The sequence below is a fragment of the Melopsittacus undulatus genome, chromosome 15 (genome assembly GCF_012275295.1).
Source record: "Melopsittacus undulatus isolate bMelUnd1 chromosome 15, bMelUnd1.mat.Z, whole genome shotgun sequence".
Taxonomy (NCBI): domain Eukaryota; kingdom Metazoa; phylum Chordata; class Aves; order Psittaciformes; family Psittaculidae; genus Melopsittacus; species Melopsittacus undulatus.
Window position 1 is genome coordinate 4930985 of NC_047541.1, and position 19691 is coordinate 4950675.

General features: G+C 47.3%; 1 protein-coding gene across 3 annotated transcripts in view; it reads right to left on the minus strand.

The window, feature by feature from the left end:
- The window catches only part of APLP2 (amyloid beta precursor like protein 2), a 43070-nt gene extending 23751 nt beyond the window's left edge, over positions 1-19319 (minus strand). For all 3 annotated transcript variants that reach the window (XM_034069511.1, XM_034069510.1, XM_034069509.1), the window contains exons 1-2: positions 19191-19319; positions 57-230 (exon numbers count right to left, since the gene is read on the minus strand). In XM_034069511.1, coding sequence (XP_033925402.1) covers positions 57-230; positions 19191-19271 — 255 coding nt within the window. In that variant the 5' untranslated portion in view covers positions 19272-19319. The remainder of the gene's footprint in view (positions 1-56; positions 231-19190) is intronic.
- Positions 19320-19691: the final 372 nt, after the last annotated feature.

A 19691-nucleotide genomic window follows, 5' to 3' on the forward strand; every position in this document is an offset into this window, starting at 1 on the left:
TGGGAATCCAGTTCCTTGGCTGCAGTGAAGATGTATGGACACCCAGGAAAACTCACCTCCTGGCAGTACTGCAGGATCTCTTCCTTTCTTCCAAAGCAGCTCTTGGTCCCAGAAGGGTCAGGCTCCCATTTCCCAGTCTGGATGTTCACGTGCATATTGAGCTTCCCACAGAACATGGCAACCTGAGGCTCTGCCACCGCGAAGCCTGCCCCAGCATTGGCTGCGAGCGCCTGTGAACACAAAGACAGGACACATTGATTGCATGGTCTGATGGAAAGCAGAACAACCCAAGGAACCAGAAGGCCTCTGCCAGCTCCTCTAGAGAGCTCCTGCTTAATCCAGAACATTGGAGGAGTTTTCCCAACCATTTTGTAATGATATTCCTTAAGGATGCTGAGCACACATCGTGTTTGCAACAGTGTTTTTCCAAACTCTGCTTTTATTACTTCAACAGTTTACCAAAACCAAGAGTAATTCATGCTTCAAGGTTGTGCCCACAAAGGTGACTGAACAACTTCAACCCATATTTGAGGATAAATAACTAATACCAGTAACTTTAGCATAAACACCTCTGTGAGGCTACCCACAGTATTGCTGCTACTGATAGAATAACTGCACACATCCCCTGGGATGTTCCCAGTTTGTGCTTCTCCCAAAATCCTCACAAATTCGGGATGGAAACACTGAAGCTTCTTGCTCTAACACATAAGCAAAGATGACTTTGCTGAATTAGAAGCTGTTGCACCCAAGTCCTCAAAGCCTGTTGTCTCTTGGTCAGTGCACTCCTATGGGTATTTGTCCTGCCTGCATTCTGATGTGTACTCTGGGCACTTCCAAGCCTGCCCTGGCAGACAAAACCCCAGCAGCCCAGCCCCAAACTGCAGACTGATCAATGCAAACAAGGTCAGGCTCCCTTTTGGCAACCTTGCTGCCTGACCCAGAGGAGAAAAAGGGGATTAAATCCAATTGCAAGCTTGGGCTTTGGCTGAAAAGACTGAGTGAAGGCTGGGAGCTGGACATGCTCCCTACACAACTACTAGCTGCTGTAAAAGAAGGGCTATGAGGCAAAGAAAACCAGACTCCTAAACTCAACACTCTTTAAGGTGTTTAAGGGGAAAGGCAGATTAGAAACAGGCTTCAGGGACCACTGCCCCATCACTTCATGATTCCTGGCCTTCATCTTTAGCTTTTTATACACTCAAAGCCACACATGTTACTGTGGGCACCATCCATCCCCACTGCCTGCAGGTCCCCATCAGCGTGTGCCACTACACGCATGCTTGAAGGAAATAAAGGGAAGAATCCAATGGGACAATCTCGGGCATCAATGTCCCACAACAAAATGCTTCCAAGTTCACTTACACATACAAGTTTAGCACTGGAATTTGTTGGGCTCTGTCCTAACAAAAATAAGACAGTTTGTACTTCAAGTACAGGATGAATACACTGATGGTAACAGGATGCAGTAACTTTGCTCCTTTAAGAATCGAACCATTTAATAGACATTCACTTCCACCAAGTGCTAACGGATGGCAGAGAGCAAACCCATGCTCTTATGCTGTAGCATTCCAGAAGAGGCAAATGCAGAATGCTCCTTCATCACTATAAACACACACATACACACACACTTTGTAAGAGGGCCTTTTTATCTCTCTCCAAACCACCACCACTTTGGTACCAAAATCACGTTCCAGAGAGCACAAGACTTGACATGCTCAAGGAAACAACAGCTTTGCCTGATGACAACAATGAAACTGCATCCAGATTCAAGCTGAACTGTGAAAAGAACAAAAGGAAGTGCAAGATGGAGCGTGCACAAGGTGTTCACCCTCACAAGAACACAGTGCATCAAAGGAGTACGAGTCTCGAATGGTCTGGAGATCTTTAGCATCACTGATGCTGGGGATCTGGTTTCTCCTAAGCATACTCCATGGATATGCAGCAAAATGAGGTAACTATAAGCAAAGGAGGCAGAAACATCCCTAAGTGATCCATTCACAGCAGCTCTTGCATGAGCAAACTCCTGTTCAAACACATACCAGCCTCCTGACATCATGCCCAGCCCCAGGCACATCCACTGTTTGTTTGTGCTGTCTCTCCTGACACCTCGCACTGTGGCAAAGGTATCACTTCTCCTCCTGGGTGGATTGCTCACATACTTTACCTATCAGAGCAGTGCTGTTGCCCCAACTACCCCCCAGTTCACAGCTGAACAAAGGAGACACCAATGCCTTGATTTCATCACTTTTAATCCAATGGAAGAAACCTTGTCTTGCATCAGGCTCTTGAGTAAGTGAATGAACTTTGATAGAGGCAAGTTGAATCTTTAACCCAGTGACCTGCAAGATAAGGGGTTTGAGTGAGAGGCTGCTCCAACCCCAGCAATTAAAACACAGCATGTTCATCTCATTCTACCTGTAATGAGAGAATAGGGCACAGCAAACTCCATCTGTACCAGTGGAAGCCACATCTTTAACACTGCTGCTTAAACAGTGAAGAAAATCACCTTTTTGGGACAAATTTTAGTTGCTACACACACAATTGCCTTTGGTGCATCAGAAATAACAGCAGATACACTGCCAGGGACAGGACATCCCCAAGCATCCCTTTGCAAAAGCAGAGCTAAGGAACATGTAAACCAGCACGAAGCTTGGGATAAAGCCATGTCCTTCGTTAAGCTCTGGAATACTGCAGAGAACTCACATTGCAGAGGGATGAGCAAGCTGACAGCACATTTTTCTTTGGGAATTTCCCAGCCATAAATGGAAGCAGCCGCCTCCTTCAGCGCTGGGGAGCAACTATTCCACCTCTTAAATAAGCAGGCTGACAGCTTAGGAGGGACAACACACACATAATGGAAGAGAGTTGATCCTGCTGTGTACCTCCTCATTGAATGTTATTTGAGGAGCTATTATCCTATTAATATATATCCATAATGTGAGACCAAGATGAATGTTATTTGGGAAACAGATTTACATAAACCATCACTTTCCTCACTGGTACTTACATTCACAAGCTGCTCTATGGTAAATTCCACTCTGCCTTTTGGTGTAATTCTGTAACCCAAGTTTGCTTTCCAAGACCAAGGAAGTACTTGATTCCATAAACACATAAATCTCTGGCCAGTTAAAGTCAGTTGAATTCCTCACCCTGTCACACAGTGCCTGATTTATGGTCCCTCAAACACTGGAATCCAAACCTCTACATCTTCCTCTCTGATGCCCAAGTGTTTTAATTCACTACTAGCCTCTCCCAGTTGTGCTGAACAGGTACATCTACCCCTCAAACACATGCAATGCACTGCAGTTCCCGTTTGGAAAGATACAACCTGAAAACCACACACATATTCCTTGCCCTTTATTTCCAGGATCTGTTAAAGCTCAACACAACAAACCTTCTTCAGCCCAGCTCCCTATCCAATGCCAGCCAGGAAAGCCTGCCTGGGGACTCCAGGATTGGAGGTTTGCTTTTGGGAAGAGTTCATCCCTGTGTTTGACACAAATGAGGTCTTAAGTACCCAAATAGCACAAAGATACCCATAAAGCAGCATCATTTAACTATGGCCTGAATCTTCGGTGAGGTCAAACACTGCAGACCTCTCACCTAACAGCCTCAGTAGCAATCTTCATTCAAGTAAAAGAAGAGTGGATGGGAGCATAGCAGGAAATCTTGATTCCCTTCTCATTCCTGCTAAAGAGCTGTTCACAAATTGCTTCCCAAGACAATCATGGAACACTCACTATGGAAAATGAGAGCCTGAGATGTACCCAGAGCCTGCAAGGAAAACTCACACTGTGCTTCCCAGCAGGTTTCCTTTGAGGCAAAACACCAGCAGCCTTGCCTGGCTAAAGCCACAGAAGATTGTTCTCCAACTGGAACTCCAGCCTGCAGGATTCATGAGGTGCTGAAACGAAGCTCTGGTTGTGAACAGCATTGACTTGGTGGCCAGAGAAGGAAACTGCACAGCCTTTTGCTGCAGAGCCTGCAGGTCCCAGCAGATTCCCTGCTGGAAGAATGACAACAATTCCCCATCTCTTTGCTGCCACGCTGACAAGGAATGCCAGGCATTACTTGGGAAGATTGCCTGTGCTGTTTGGTTTTAATTAAGCAAAGCCCCATTGAAAGCAATCCTGGTTATTAACATCAGAACGTGCGTGAAGCACAAGCTGAGGGACTTGAGAACACACTGCTCAGTGCACTCCTTACCCTGATGAACACCTCCCACCATTGCTCCATTGAAGGGAAAAGGGAAAGAAGAGGGAGGATTCTTCTCTTCATGCATTTCCACTTGTTTCTGCAGCACAAGGGTGCAGCTCCTCCTGTGTCACTGGAATAGCCACGGATATGGAGGTTATAAATTGAACTCTTTCAAGACCACTGAGGAATTCCAGCAGTCCCTTTGATACTAAAATGAGCCTTGTTACCTTTATCAGCCCTCCTGGAACCACAGTCCTCAATGCCTGCTGCTTTGAAATGCATGAATATTTCACCTTTCCACCCTTTCCTGGGCTGAAAACTGCACAGAGGACTCAGGACAGGGAGCAGGATGCTCAGAGAAGCTGCAGCTGCCCCATCCCAGACAGTGTTCAAGGCCAGGTTGGACACAGGGACTTGGAGCATCCTGCTCCAAACTTTAGGCCCAAGAACTGAGCAGAACACTGAAAATGCCCCTGCTTTGGGATTTCCAACTTGTGCATACAAGTAGAGCTTTCAAATCCTGCCTCAAATTGTGTTTCATGCTTGGTTTTCCTTCGCTCCTCTTCCTGCTTTTATCCAGCAGATAGGTGGCTGGAGCCTAATGAATGCCTGACACAGCAGGCAGTAAATCTCAGCCCTGCAGCTCATCCCAGCTTTATTGCTTTAGGGGTTTTTTTCCCATTGCTGATAATTACAATAATGCACATGGGCAGGGGGCCAAGGCAGGAAGAATTATTGTCTGCAGGCAGATCTGGTGTGAGCTGATAATACCAGCCCTGTGTTTGCCTTTGAATTTCAATGGCAGAAATCACAGTCTTTGGCTTGCTTTAACTTGCTGGAAGGGGAGGAGTTCCCATCAGCTCGTCCTTTATTGACTCTTGGGGGGGAGGATCCTGATCCTGCAGCAGTAGAACAGGGAACCACTGCTGGAGCTGCAGTGTTAGCTGGGGTGCAGATCATGCTGGATGTCTAAGCATCGATGGATCTTCATCCAGAGCATTACCCTTCCTGCAGAGGAAGGGGAGGATTTCCAAGTACCTGTGACTCCCAGGCAGCCGTTCTGCCCTTGAAGCTCCTGTTAATGAAACAGCAGGTTATTTCCTCCTCCTCCTCTAGCTTATCATGCTCCATAACCGAAGCCTACATGAGTCATTGGGCAGATAATGTGCCTGTCAGCCATCTGCACTGGGGAACTGCCATGCTCAGATAGGGAAAGCAGCACTGCAGGCAGTACTGGTGCATAGCTAGTCTCAGTGAAGCCACAGCTCAGCATAGCCTTGGCTTCCTGAAGTTGTTTGTGTAACGCAGTTGCCTTTGGCATCCTCTTTCCTACCCCAGAGGCTGAGTTCACAACAACTCACTTGGAACGTTCCCTGTACAAATGTTACTGTACCCAGACCAGTGTCCTTTAGAGAGAGATTAATTCATAGGCCTCAAGCATGCAAAACTTGTGTCTAATGGCTGGGACTGGAAGAGTTTACCATGAAAACCACTCTGAAAACAGAGAAACTCAGCACCATGATGCCTTTAGGAATGCTTACACAGTGCACAGGTAGGTCCAAATATGCTTCATCAGCCGAGCTGCCTTCCACTCCTCACAAGGATTTCAGCAGCTATTTCCATGGATGGCTGCACTTACGGCCTCTTCCTTCCCCTTTCCAGCAATACACAGCCCCAGAGCCACCTCAAGGCCCCTTTCCATGGAGAGATCCTAAGTCATATCGCAGCACATGGAGCTGGACCTATTTATTCCTGGGCTAAACTAAGGCACAAAGTCAAGTGACTTGCCTGAGGTCACCCGTCAGCAGGCTCAGCCTGGTTTAATCCTCAACTCCACGTCGCTCCAATCTGTGCCATCATTCTGTTGTGCACAGCAGGACTAATTACTGCATTCCCACTGGAATGACTTGGGCATCTGAACCACGGAGCCTCAAGATGTCTCTGTTGCCAGCCAGAGAGTGACAACTTCACTGCAAGGTTCCACATGCACTCAAAACTGGCTGGAGAGAAGGGATATGGGGTGATTTTGCCTTCCTTGGAATAAGGGAGATCCAAACCACATCGACTCCGCTTAGGGAAAGCACTTGGCTCTCCTTTTGGATTCCAGCTTCATTGTTGAGCTGTTAATATGAACCATCACTGTTCACACCATAATGGCTTCACTGACAACAGCATACATAGGGAGGAGTATTGAGATACAGAACAAGGTTGTAACTTCTCCCATGGTTTAATACAACTCCTATCTTAATGCTCTTTAGCTACATTAAGACTTAGGGAATAGAATCCCTGCGGTTACTGGGATACAGAGATTCCATAACACACAAGAAAGTACATTTCCAACATCTTCCATCACTTCAAAACAATTTGCATGGAGCAAAAATAACTTCTGCATCAAAACACATCCCAAGTCACACACACAACTTGTCCACTAGCTTTCCCAGTGGGAAAAGCTGGAAGAAAGGAGACCAGAGGAGTAACTTATTACTATTGAATCCAAGTGATTTAGCATTCCAGGGGGGAACAGACCAAAACCCTGCCCTCAAAGCAGCATGAATATTGGTTTTATCTCAGTGGGAGCATCCCAAGGAAGCCTGCAATGTAGGACCAGGCATGGAACCACTCGAATGACTCAAGACTGTGTTATTCCCTAATACACAAGTATCCTGAAAGCAAGAAGGAAACTGCAGGGTGTAACGTAACAGAGCACCAAGAATCTGGAGTGGCAAAGCAAAACGCCTGGGGGAAAAATGCAAGATAAAGGAAAGATAACAAGTGGGAATGCAGTTTGCAATGCAGCCTGGGTTTGGCTTCAAGATCAAGTCTCCCTCCCTTTATATCTGTTGTTCAGGATCACAGACTGGCTGTTTATGTGCAGACTGCAGCTGGTTTGGAACATGGAAAAACACCCATTTTGTACCTTCAAGTCCTGCAGTTGGGTAACACACCAACTTCCCTATAGCGCACAGGAGTAAGTCACTGTGCATTGCTCTCATGAAGCCCTGTGGGTCATGCTGACTGCTTTCCAGCCCAAAATTCACCATCTTCTGGGAAAGCAAAACCACCCCCAACCCAGATTTATGGGAATTCTGCTGTCCAAAAAGTCCAGCTCAAACATCAAATGGGGAAGAGAAATCCATGAGGTTTTTAGGTCTTGCCTTTCCAAACCATCTTCTGAACACAGGAAAGTCCCCACTCATCTATTTGATCCAAGGGCTGCTTTGCCAAGTGAATGCGGATCCAGAGCAAAATTAACAAGTTCCCAAAACACTATGGATGAGCTTTGTTGTTTTCAGCATCCAAACAGATGCTGGAAGTATGAATGTAACCACATTGCTACTCACGTCTTTAAAGGTCCTGGCAAAAGCACAGGTTACTGCAGTTACTGTACCTGCTGTCCCCAGATTCCTACTGGATGTTCATTCAGCTACAGCAAAAGATGTTCTTTTACCCAAAACAGAGAATTGTGACCTAAACATCACCCCAGGAAGTTTCAGTTTTCAGTCCTCACTGGCTCCAAAATAAATGCAAGAGATTTAACTTCATAAAACCACCTCAGATTCTCCCCAAAAACCAGCCTTTCATTCCCCAGCCTGCAGCTATTCTTGATCCCAGTAAACAGCAGGAAAGCCAAGGAAAGGCTCCCAGCTTCCTGCCACCAATGCTGGCAACCTGGAGAAGAAGGAGCAAGCACATAGGAGCAGGTTAAAGCACCACCTTTTGTGAGGAGCACAGAGGCTCAAGTGCAGCAGGATGGCTTGGAGCAAGCTTCCAAAAGCCCCATGGCAAAAGCTTAGCTTTAAGCTTGTTCCCCATCAGTGACCAGCTCTCTGAAGCATCCCAGTATTAAGAGCAGAATCTGGGTTCAAATCTCCCCACTTCCTTCCTCCTTCCAAAAGCAGAGGATAAAGGGTGGACTTCCATCTATTCCCTGGATTGCCAGCACCTAGATTGAGCACTCTGGCACATCAAATCACAAAGAGCTTTCTGAAGTCCCCCTCAAGCTCTGTCAGCAGTAGGGTCACTGAAAGCAAAGGAGCTCAGTAATGGCTTAATGGATTTCCATTTTTTACTCTTTAAAAGCAATCCTGCCTAATTTAGCAGCATTTTCTTTCTGAAGCATTAATTTATCAGCCAGGGTTTAATAATCACAGCATCCTATCATAGCCAGGCTAACACACAGAACCTCTAATGGCTGTATTAAACAGCTCCTTTAAGGGAAGCAACACATCTCTACTTAGAAGAGCTGCTTAAGGCTATTAGAAAATTAAGGGGTCATTTATAGCACAGATAGAGCCGGGTAAGTTGAGATCCCAGCTCAAAGCCAGCCTAGAACCCCCAACGTTTCACACTGCCCCACATTTAACTGGTGGTATATGCTGTACAAACACACCTGAGCTTTATAGCTCTTCCATCTCGATCACATTTGCAGCATTGCATGGAAATACAACAAAATGGGAGAGCTGAGTTTTATCTTGGATAAAATGAGATTCCAGCTTGTGAGCAGGAATTCTGTGTACACTGATACCTGTTTTCTTGAGGTTTCCTTTAGCATCTTCCAGGAATTACCAAGGGAGGGATGGAGAAAATGCTGCTTTCTGCTTTTCTGGCTACTTAGCTGGTGGAGGAAGCTCTATACTGCACCTGCATACATGTGATGGTCAGTTCTCTGAACTTCACCACTTCACTGTGCCTTAAACAGGCAGCACACACTGAGAACCTCCATCACCTTAAATCCTCTTCAAGGTCTCTGAAAGGTATTACTCTTCCATCTCTTTTATTGCAAACCCTTTGTCCAGGCTGTCCATCAGTGTAAAACTGGCTTTTCTTCCTAAAGAGTTCATATTCTCCAGTAAAGAAATACTACTTTGAACACAAGGATTCCAACCAACTCTTTGCTTTCCTGTTTGGAAAAGGCTATTGGGCAGAAGACAGCAACTACTGGTACTTAGAGAAGCTTTTGCTTGCTCTGATGCTCTTGTCCAGCCTGATACGCAGTTGAGTGAGAAGGACACAGAACAAGTTTTACCTTCCTTGGCCCTCCAAGCAAATAGGGACAGCAATGGAAACACTGCCTTCACATGTAAATCCCATCCCTAGGACCGTGCTTGGAAAGCAGATTGATCTGTGCATTGATGCAAAAGGCTGCTCACCATTTTCCTAGCCATAGGCTGAGTAGTTTCATTAGAGCTGTCTCTAAGTCAGAGGATGCAAATGTTGCAGTAAGGTTCTGACCCTTCAGACATGGCCTATTAAGGTGGGGTTTAACTCTAAACATGGTTATGGAGGCATCCCAACTGCAAACATTCAATAGTAAACTCACCAGAATGTGGTAAATCACTGCTGTGGATAAGCCCTATGGAATACATACAGATGTTTGACATCACAGAATAGGTAGGGTTGGAAAGGCCCCTCAGATCATCTTGTTCCAACACCCCTTCCATGGGCAGGGACACCTCACACGTAACACATCAGTACCCGAGAAGGCCATGTTGAAATCAGAGCTTAATGATGCAACAGCAGGAGACTGTATCTCAAGTTTCATATCCTTATTTTGGACATCTTAGACGAAAAATAACCATTTAGAGCCCAACTGAGCTCCTGAAAACACTGAATCTGAACTCCCTTGGAGGCTGCCTACCCCTGCACAATGTCCAGCTAGGCTGGACAACAGTGACACCCGTACGGGGTGAATTTGTGCTGTGAAGTCAGGAGCATTTAGAGGACTGAGGAGGAAGACAGGTTAGGAAACAGGCACAAAGTGAACTGATGTGTGTCAAGGTTGGCATGGCAAAACCAAAAGGCCCAGCTATTCCAGTAGAGGCTGCCTGTATCTTCATCCCTATCAATAAAGGGGATGTATTAGCCCAGAGAGGTGGGAATCATAAGGACAAAGCTTTGAGGCCACTATTCTTACAGGTATTTCTCACTAACAAAGACTGCTAAGCACATGATTTGAAGCCTCACTCAGGAGCCAAGGTGTTGCAGAGGGGACCAACTACATAGGAGACAATATGAAAGCAAGAAAGTGTGTCTGCAGACAGCACAATGAGTGCTTCATAGGCAAACTAAGTTCCAGTTTCAACTCTCTGCAGTATGAGCATCTCAAAGGTGGCTTGAGGTGATGATGTTCACATCCTGATGCATTCCAACAGACTGGACCACGGCAGCATGTGCAATCTGGATCTTTATTTTGTGCTTTACATGACATGTGGTGTATTCTGCAGCTTAATGACTATTTTAATCCTCTTCATCACTGAAGAACGTCATCCTCGATGTGATGTAGATGCACGCTGTTCAACGGGAGCTGCTTGGAGATGTATTTCAAGAGATATCCCAAGGTAAATCCTCACAAAACCAAAATCTCTGCTTTACTTGAGCTGCAGTATTTAAAGCTAGCTCTTACAAACAGTAAAAACCTTCCAGCTTCCTATTAGGGCACGAGAAGCAGCTTACAGGCAGGTTTAATCATCACACACTGTCAAATGAAATAGCAGAACAACATGAGAAAAGCTAACCTTTGGCCAAAATATTGCAATATAGCAACAGGAACCCCAAAAAGCCAAACTGAAAGCAAGGATAGCAATAAAGTGAAGTCATCTTCGCTTCTCTTCTGAAGAAAAAGGGCATTTAGAGCCTTAGAAAGCGCTTCTCTTTTACACTAGAGATGAAGCCTGCAGTTCTGTGGGTATCTTGATAGTGTTCTGCTCTGGAGCAACCAGTTTGCTGTTTGCATGCACAGGACTAAGAAGTTTGACAGTGACCATTCCAGAACAGGAATGCTCTTGAAATAGAGCAGCATCTATTACAACAGGATGCCAGTGATGCATTCTAGTCAGTGCCCTGCAGTGACATAGGGAATTAACATGCTGTAGATACCCTGTGGAAAGCCTCTATATACTATGAGAAGCATTCTCTTCATCACACCAATCCACATGGAAATCTTGCTCCATGTTGTTGCTCATGTGTTGTAGTTCCATCCTAACCTGGGAATTTCAGCCTCTACTTCACCATGCCTTTTGCCTGTATTGTGGCATTTACATGGAAGCAAATGGGGAAAGACTTCCTGCCATCCTAACGTTAGGAATCCAGCTCTTGTTAGTCTTCCTTAGAGCCTGGAGGAGAGGGAGAGAAGGCAAAAGGACTTTGCCTCTTAACCCAAGAAACGAAGACATCCTGAAGCGAGATGCATTTCAAAGGATGGATTAATCCCTATCTAAACCTCTCTGTATAGAGCACAGCACTGGGGATTCAAGCCCAGGTGATGGTTTGCAGTGTCATTAGCCAAAGTTCTCATTCCCCAGCTCCAGCAGACCTGTACACGCACACAATGAGAAGACCAACAAACACAGAAGGTGAGAGGGAGAGCCAAGCAAATCACAAGCTGTGATTCAAACCATGAAGCCAGCTCTGGCCGAGGCTGGGATACAGCAGTGCAAAGCTTCCATTGCACCAAGGCTGAGCTCTGTCAGGCCATTCATTTCCTGCCTTTGTTAGTGGTAAATTGCTTCCAAGCAGGAGGCTGTTGCCCTAAACAGAATCTCCACATACTGAGTAGCTTTGTTGCAGAGTAACTATTGATGCCATTTGAACAAGACAGCATTTATCAGGAGCAACAGGGGCAGGAACACTTCTTCCCCAAGCCTTTTGCTGGGACACGATGCTCTGTGCCAGGCCCAAGCTGCACACATACATAGGAAAACCCCAACTTCATTCCATGACCGTGATACTCAGCCTCTTCTGAGGTCTGGTTCTTGCCTAAGTCCTCAGCACCGTGTCCAAAGGCTGAGCTCTAATACACCAACACGTTGCCAACCCAAAACCCAACTTTCTTGGCTGACCACCAAGGAAAAACCCTTGTCCATTGCTTGAGGTTTTGAGGCTCTACTTTAAGACTGTGGAAAAGAAGCAGTTATTTAAAACCCTGCAACTCAGAGGAACTTCATCTTATCCCAACAGTCCAAATGGGAGCTTGTGAGCATCACAGAATAAGCCTGGGTTGGAAGGGACCTTCAAAGGTCATCTCACCCCTTGCAATGAGGCCATCACAGTGCTCAGAACCACATCCAGCCTGGCCTTGGATGTCTGCAGGGATGGATGATGCCCTATTCAAGAGTAATAATCGGACATGCAGCAGCATCAAACACATACATGAGCACTGCCACATCCTATCCTTGAGGACTCAGATCCAGGAGGACCTGGATCCTGCCACCGCTCCCTTCTTTAGTGTTTCTAAACATGTATGTGTCAAACACTGCAGACATCAAATCCAATCTCTTCAGCAAGAGCTTTGATAAATTATGCAGAGACAGCCTCACATTCAGATGCTGATACAGTCGCTGGGAGCTCAGACCACAGGCCTGAATGCACATGCTGCATTACATCTTTGGAGAGCAATACCTGGCAGATGAAAGCCCCTCTCTACTTGAGCCACAATTAGTGTACCCCTACCAGCCTAAGAAGTCCACTGGTGTTTGGGATTAGTGAATTACAGTTCATGGAGGATGGTTTTTGGCAAGTTACTAGTCCCAGTATGAATGGGAAATGATTAAACAGCAATAAAACCCCCCTATGACTTAACTTAGACCTGGCAATGTGTCATGCCAAGCCCAAAACCACACAGAGAACTTGGTGATTAAAAGCTTTATGTTGGAGGTTACCATGGGTCTAAGCAGAGCCCAGCTTCTGCTGTGAATATGCAATCCAAATCCGCTTGAAACAGGAGTGCATCGTGTTCATTGTGACAGATGGTAAAGGCAAGACTTTGCTGTCTGTTCCTGTCACTTCACACCATGCCACAGCATCAGAACTATGGGATTACCAAGCCAAAACTCCAAAGAAGAGGGACAAAGCTTTCAACAGGAACTGGAGCTAAAAATAACAGAAGGGCCTTTACAGAACAGCCCAAAGATGAAACAGAAATGCAAATGCTTGGCTTTTGATTTTAGTACTGCAGTTAGCAGAGGGCAACTGCTGGAAAACACCCAGCACTCCACCAAGGCTGTTCCATCCCTGCTACAGCATCATCAAGAGACCATTTCTGAGGTCTCCTCACTGGCTGCTTTAGTGCTTTGAGGTGGCAGATGAAAGAAGGCAAGCACAGCATCTGTGTGAGAAAACGCAAGCTCCTCTTATACAGGGTTAACAGAGGAATAATGCAAGGATTTTAACCCCCAAAACACTGATGACACCTCAGAACGCAGCAGACATCTGGAAACAGGACCTGAACAGCAAGTGTTTGTTGGGGGGGAAAAAAGGACCTAAATAAGGGAACTTTTGAGGTTCAACACTACTTCTATTTAAAAGTGATCAGTAAAATGATCCTTCTTAAATGGAACCTTCACTATCAACCTGCTGTTACAGTCAGGAGCCCCAGACATCACTGTGTCCTTGTGTCCATCTCGACCTGCACCAAGACACTTTTGACTGCTGTCATTTTGTGAGAGAGAAACTACTGCATGCAATCACTTCCATGCATCCCTGTCACCGAGCCAAAGCCTGGCATCTGAGCACTGAAGCACGCTTAGCACCCATCCTGCACCTCTGCATGGTACCAGGTTGGAGTCCCATTGCCAAGAGCAGAGCCATAACACTGATGGCTCAGTGCCTTACCTGGAGCCAAGGCACATGGGGGTTTAGTGACACTGCTGGCAAGGAACAGTCAGCTCCAACCTTCTGGGTCTCTCTTTAGGCTGCAGTTCAGTTGTGCTGATGTTTCTAAGCCCTTCCTATTTGGTGACTTGCAAAACTCAAAGTCATCATTTCATGATGCTTTCCAGCCCCAAAAGGCACCAAGGAGTTGTTGGTTGTGCCTCTTCTGTAAGTATATTTAAAGCATGCTGCGCAGGATACCAACTTCAGACCCAGCTCCATCAACTGGAGGCAGCCACAGCAACCAACCACACTGCTGACCAGGGCAAACCCCCACCAGCTGGGATAACTGGTGGGAATCTCCAGTTCAGAAGAGGAAAACCCCAAGAAGCCTACAAAGAAGATGAATTTAAGCTCTGTACTGCCACTGTTCAGCAGGCTTGAGAGCTAAGACTTAGCCCAGTTGCTACTGCAAGGGGGTTTGGAGGTAGATGAGCATTAAGGTCCCTTCCAGCCCAAACCAGGCTGGGATTCTATGAAGTGCCACCAAGAGCAGCACTTTTGACTCCTTACACTAGTTAAGAGCGACAGGCACCAAAGATATAACCCAAAAGGAAGGGCTGCCATGGCTAAACTTGTACAAGAACACAATCACAGCTGACAGCACGAAACACAACAAAACATTAGAACTAAATTTAATACATTTAAGGGCCTATCTTTCAGAACTAACACATGTATTCTCTCTCCCGCTGGCTGTACACAAAATACCCAGTGTAATACATCAAACCCAAGCGCTGGTAAGCGGCTTAGCCACATGCATTTCTGGTCAGGTGGGTCCCTGATTACATAAAGACAAGCAGGCTGGTTTGCTGCCAGAGAGATGAGTTCAACACTGTCTGCAGAACGTGAGGATTCTCATCCTTCACCCCAAGTTGGAACTTGGACAACCACACAGAGAGGTGGAATCGTGTGTTTGAAACACAGAATCACAACCTGGTTTGGAAGGGATCTTAAAGCCCATCCACTTCCAAAGGGACCCCTTCTACTGGAGCAGCTGCTCCAAGCTGCATCCAACCTGGCCTTGAGCACTGCCAGGGATGGGGCAGCCACAGCTTCTCTGGGCACCCTGTGCCAGCGCCTCAGCACCCTCACAGGGAAGAGCTTCTGCCTAAGAGCTCATCTCAGTCCCCCCTCTGGCAGGTTCAAGCCATTCCCTGCATCCCTCTCCAGCTTTCCTGCAGCCCCTTTAGGCACTGGAAGATGGGGAGAAGGTCATGAACCTAGTGCAAACCTAACGGTTAGAAATTCCTCTAAACCCAACCAAACTCTCCCTTCTGAAATGCACATTTCCTTGTGTCTGTCTCTCAGGAATTCACTTGTTTCTTTCCCCTACAGCACGCAGCCTGGAGCACAGCTTGCCCTGGTTTAGCTGAAGTTACCCTTTAGCCTGTTGTACCCAGTGAGGAGCCACCAGCCCTCCTGAACCAGAGTATGCCATTTGGTCAAGCCACAATAAAGGGAAGCCTGCCCATTCACTTCACTCACATCTTCCTTCTTGCTGCTTTATAACTTAGTAGTAAGCCTACAATAGATACATACATCTATAGAGTTCCTCTGAGGCTTTGCACAACGTTGTCAATCTGTTTCCTCTCTCCACACCCCTTATTGCAGAAAAAAAAAGCTGGAAAAGGGAAATATTGGAATGCAAATAACAAAATTAATACAGTCAAAGTGCCCTAAAGACTCCATTAAAGAGAAACAGGAAGGTAAAAGCTGTGGTAGAATAAACCATTTGCCTGCAAAGAACTATGGGCCCATAGAAAGAGCAGATAGTGGCAGATAGAATCAGCTAGGTTGGAAAAGACCTCCAAGATCATCAAGTGCAACTGCTCCCCCAAGATCGTGTATTTCTCTTCTATTTGCAACTGAAGACCAAGGTTATGGTGTAAGTATACTTGCAGAAGCAGACACCACACTCAGAATAACTTCTATAGACAACATTAAGGTCCAAATGCCTCCATAAAGAGTGAAAAACAGGTATCATTTTTACAAGCATCATCTAAGAAGCTTAAATGATGTACAGAGCACTGACACTGCATTAATCCTGCCTTGCACTGTAAGGGGCTGAAGGAGTAGCTGTATGTGATGATAACAGAGCTCGCATCCAGCTAAAGCCACCCACACAATAGGTTTGAATAGCTCTCAGGAGACACAACCAACACATTAACAACAAAACCCACCGGTAGAGATATTAATGCCCAAAACCCATTTGAGAGAGACCATAAATAATCCACATGTGAAACAAGAGGAGCTGAAGGCCTTCTCCAAAGAGCAGGGCTTACCTTGCCATGGCATTCCACAACGCAGCAGGAATTCCAGAGCCTCTGCAATAGCAGATGTCCATCTGATGGGCTTTATCCCCTTACAGCTCTGCTTCAGAGGCATCCCTTTCCTAGGAAATGCTGTTTCCTACCAGTTACTGGGAAGTGTGAGGGAAACCAAAGGCCACAGGCTCCAGGCTGGAATTTTACTGAGCTGTTTGGGACTTCAGCAGGAGTGGAAATTTCCCCTAGGTGGAGTTCTTTGTTCAATGCAGCAGGCAATTACAAGTCCCCAAGGGCTGCAGAAATGGCACAAGGCTCATTTGTGTCGGTGCGAATTGAAGCACACAGAAATGATAACACAAAACACATCCTTCTGCTGCGGAACACACTGTTGGGGGGGTTCTCACCCCAAATCCTGGTGATTTGGAACAGGCAGGTAAGCATCTGAGAGAGCTTTGGAAAGAGCCATTGGAAGCAAACCTGATTAAAGAGGAGCAATATCGAGTCTGCACCGCCTCTGATCTGATTATCCTAAAAGGTCAAGTGATAAAGAAGAAACTTTGCATCTTCAAAGGCCTCGAGGGCACCACACAAGTAGTTTATCATTGGGATACACATGCAATTAGAACAGATTTCTCCTCTTTTCCCAGTTGGCATCAATGTCGCTGTGGCAGCAGGCACCGAATCCAGCACAACCCCAAGACACACACTGCTCAAATACAACACCAACAGCTGTGCATCAGTGATTTCCCCAAGCTCTTCTATTGGGATTCATCCAGAAAAGGCACTGTTAAAGGTTATCTGCCATCAACCACAATGAGCTGAAAGGGAGACTGACTGTTCCCAGCCACCAGCCCTTGGGAACACCCTGGACAAAGGTTCAGGTACCAGTACTTCAAATGAAAAGACACATCTGCCACTCCCAGATGTGTGTTTTTGATGGCAAAGGAAGGAAGAAACACAAAGTGTAGTCCCTAAGAGGATTATTGGGTGTTCTAGGGACAGGGACTGGCGGCTGAGATCATCAAGGAAAGCAAATCCACCTAAACAGGACTATGTCAATCCAACTAAACTCATCACTGCAGCCATTGCTATAGGTTTTCCTTAACTCCATCTTCAAACATCACCTTTAGTACTGAAAATAATACATAAGCAATCTCCTATTTGTCATCCTGTTATCTGACAGCAGCAAGTATCACAGCATAAAACCCCAAACCCGTAACCATTCCGCTCCCTGAGCTCCGCATCCATGAGGAAACCTGGCAGCCACAGAGCCTGGAGAGCTGCAGTCCCCCACAGACATGGCAACGGGAGAGGATGCAGCAAAAGGAGGAATTCCAGTGTCATGTCTTGAGAGGATGCACACTGTGCTGCAGGAGAGGCAGCCAGGACAGGCTATGCACTAACACTGCCCCACACCAGCCTGCAAACCCTAACACAGGATAAGGAATGATGCTGGAAGGGTTTCATTGTCAGGGTGCTGAGGGCTCCTTTAGCCAATCCCTCTGCACATCCTGTGACTGGCAAATCCCAGGATCTGCTTCATCAGATGGACACTGGGCTTCGGGATGAAATTACAGCTCTGCTTCCCGAGCTGGCATTCCATGTCCATAGCAGCAGCTTCCCAGGGCCCGAATTAGCCTCGGATATGACAGAGGAAGTGACCTGCAGCTGGAGGAGTTCCCAAACAAGTGCAGAGCTCGGATTTAACGTGGCCACCCAAAGGCAGCCCCCTTCCACCAAGGCAAAGCCAAGCAACCGGATCTGACACCTCAGATGTCATGAGGTTATCCTTTTCCCAATGACAATCACCACCACGTTCCATTGATTTATGGAAACAGAACAGCAGGAACGGTACAAGGGAGGTGGCACGAGGTCCTCCATAGCTGTTGGGAAGTCATTGACTGCTATCATACAACACATATGCAAAGCTATCACAGAACCCCACTCATGGCCACTGCTTCAGATTTAAGAGGCAGATACTCTCCTTAACCAAACCTGTTTGATTTTACTGCAAACCAGCAAGTCAAACCATGCACAACAGCCACAAGCCCGTTCTTTATCCATACAGTAACCCAGAACCTACACAAGGCAGCTGTATCCCCAACCAACATCCATGCATTGAGTACTAAACTCTAGTGATGTGCCACCTTTCCTCTGCTCTTTTGCTTTGCTGTTTCACTTGAAAATGCAGGTTATGGGGTGAAGTTCTTCAATCAAGGTCTTTTCAGCTCAATTTTGTTGTTGAGATCGAGAAATTACACAAAGTTTTGGGGTTTAGGGGTAAAGTCGGGGTTTGCCACCCTCCAACTCCATTCATATAGAGACAAATGTAATATATATTCATGGCTATACACAGGTATTGGTGCAGATGTGTGTGTCTGGGGTACAGTTAGAATTTCCCACCCTCCAATTACTTCCATGCGGAGATATAAACGTAATATGCTCATACAGATGTGCGTGGATTCAGATGTACATATTATGATATCTAAGCCATTTTCATATTAATTGCAAGCCCTTAACCCTTGGCTGAAGCATCCCCTCCAAGAACCAAGGAAACGGCTCAAACCCGAGGGATTTATTCGGGATTTACCAAGCGGATGCAATCAAACGGATCCGTTTAACCGAGGCTTTTCCCTCCCCAACTGCCCTCTAAGACTCTCCTAAGCTTCTAGACCAATCCGGAGCTCACCGCTCCTGCACCGTGCCAAGAATGCAGAGGTCACTTCCCACAGCAAACCCCAACCCCCCGAGCATCCCGGCGGAACGAAGCCCCTAATCCAGACCCGAGGCCTGCGGTACCCGGCTGGAAGCGCTTTACCTCAGGGACACGGACCCACCACCGCTCACCCCTACAAGAAGGCAGAAGCTGCTCCAGCTCCAGCTCCCTTCAGCCCTTCGCCTTCCTCCTGCCCACCGCAGCCCGGTAACCCCCGGTAAGATGGCGAGGCAGCCCCACCGCGGCCTCCCCTCCGCCGCCAGCCAACGCCCGGCTCCCAGGCAGCCTCCCAGGGGAGCCGGCTCCCTCCGCGGGCAGCAGCGGCTCCGCGGCCCGCACAGAGCCCCTCGGGCCGTACCCACCTCGATGTACCCGGCGAGCGTGGCCGCGGGGCCGGCGAGCACCAGCAGGAGCAGGAACGGGAAGCGCAGCGCGGAGCCCATCGCCGCCGGCCGCCTCCACCGCCGCCGCCCAAGCGCTACTGCGGCCGCGGCGCCCCCTCGGAGGGAGCCGCCTCGCGAGGCCCCGCCCCCTCCACCGCCTCCTCCAATCGCGAGGAGGGAGAGGAGTGATGTCATGCAAACCCCGCCCCGCTACAGCCAATCACCGCTCCGCCGCTGGTCAGGGTGGGTGAGGAGTTCTGAGGGTAAGAGCCACGCCCCTTTTCGCGCTATCAGCCAATAGGAGACGCGCTGGGCCGTTGCCCCGCCCACGGGGGTGAGTGTCTTCTCCGCCCGAAAATGGCGGCCAGTGGAGACGGGAGAGCCTGAGGGGGACGGACCCCGGGGGGAATTCCACCCTCCTTTAGTGCTAGATATGGAATATAAACATAGACCAGCCACCAACGCCTTACATAGGGGAGT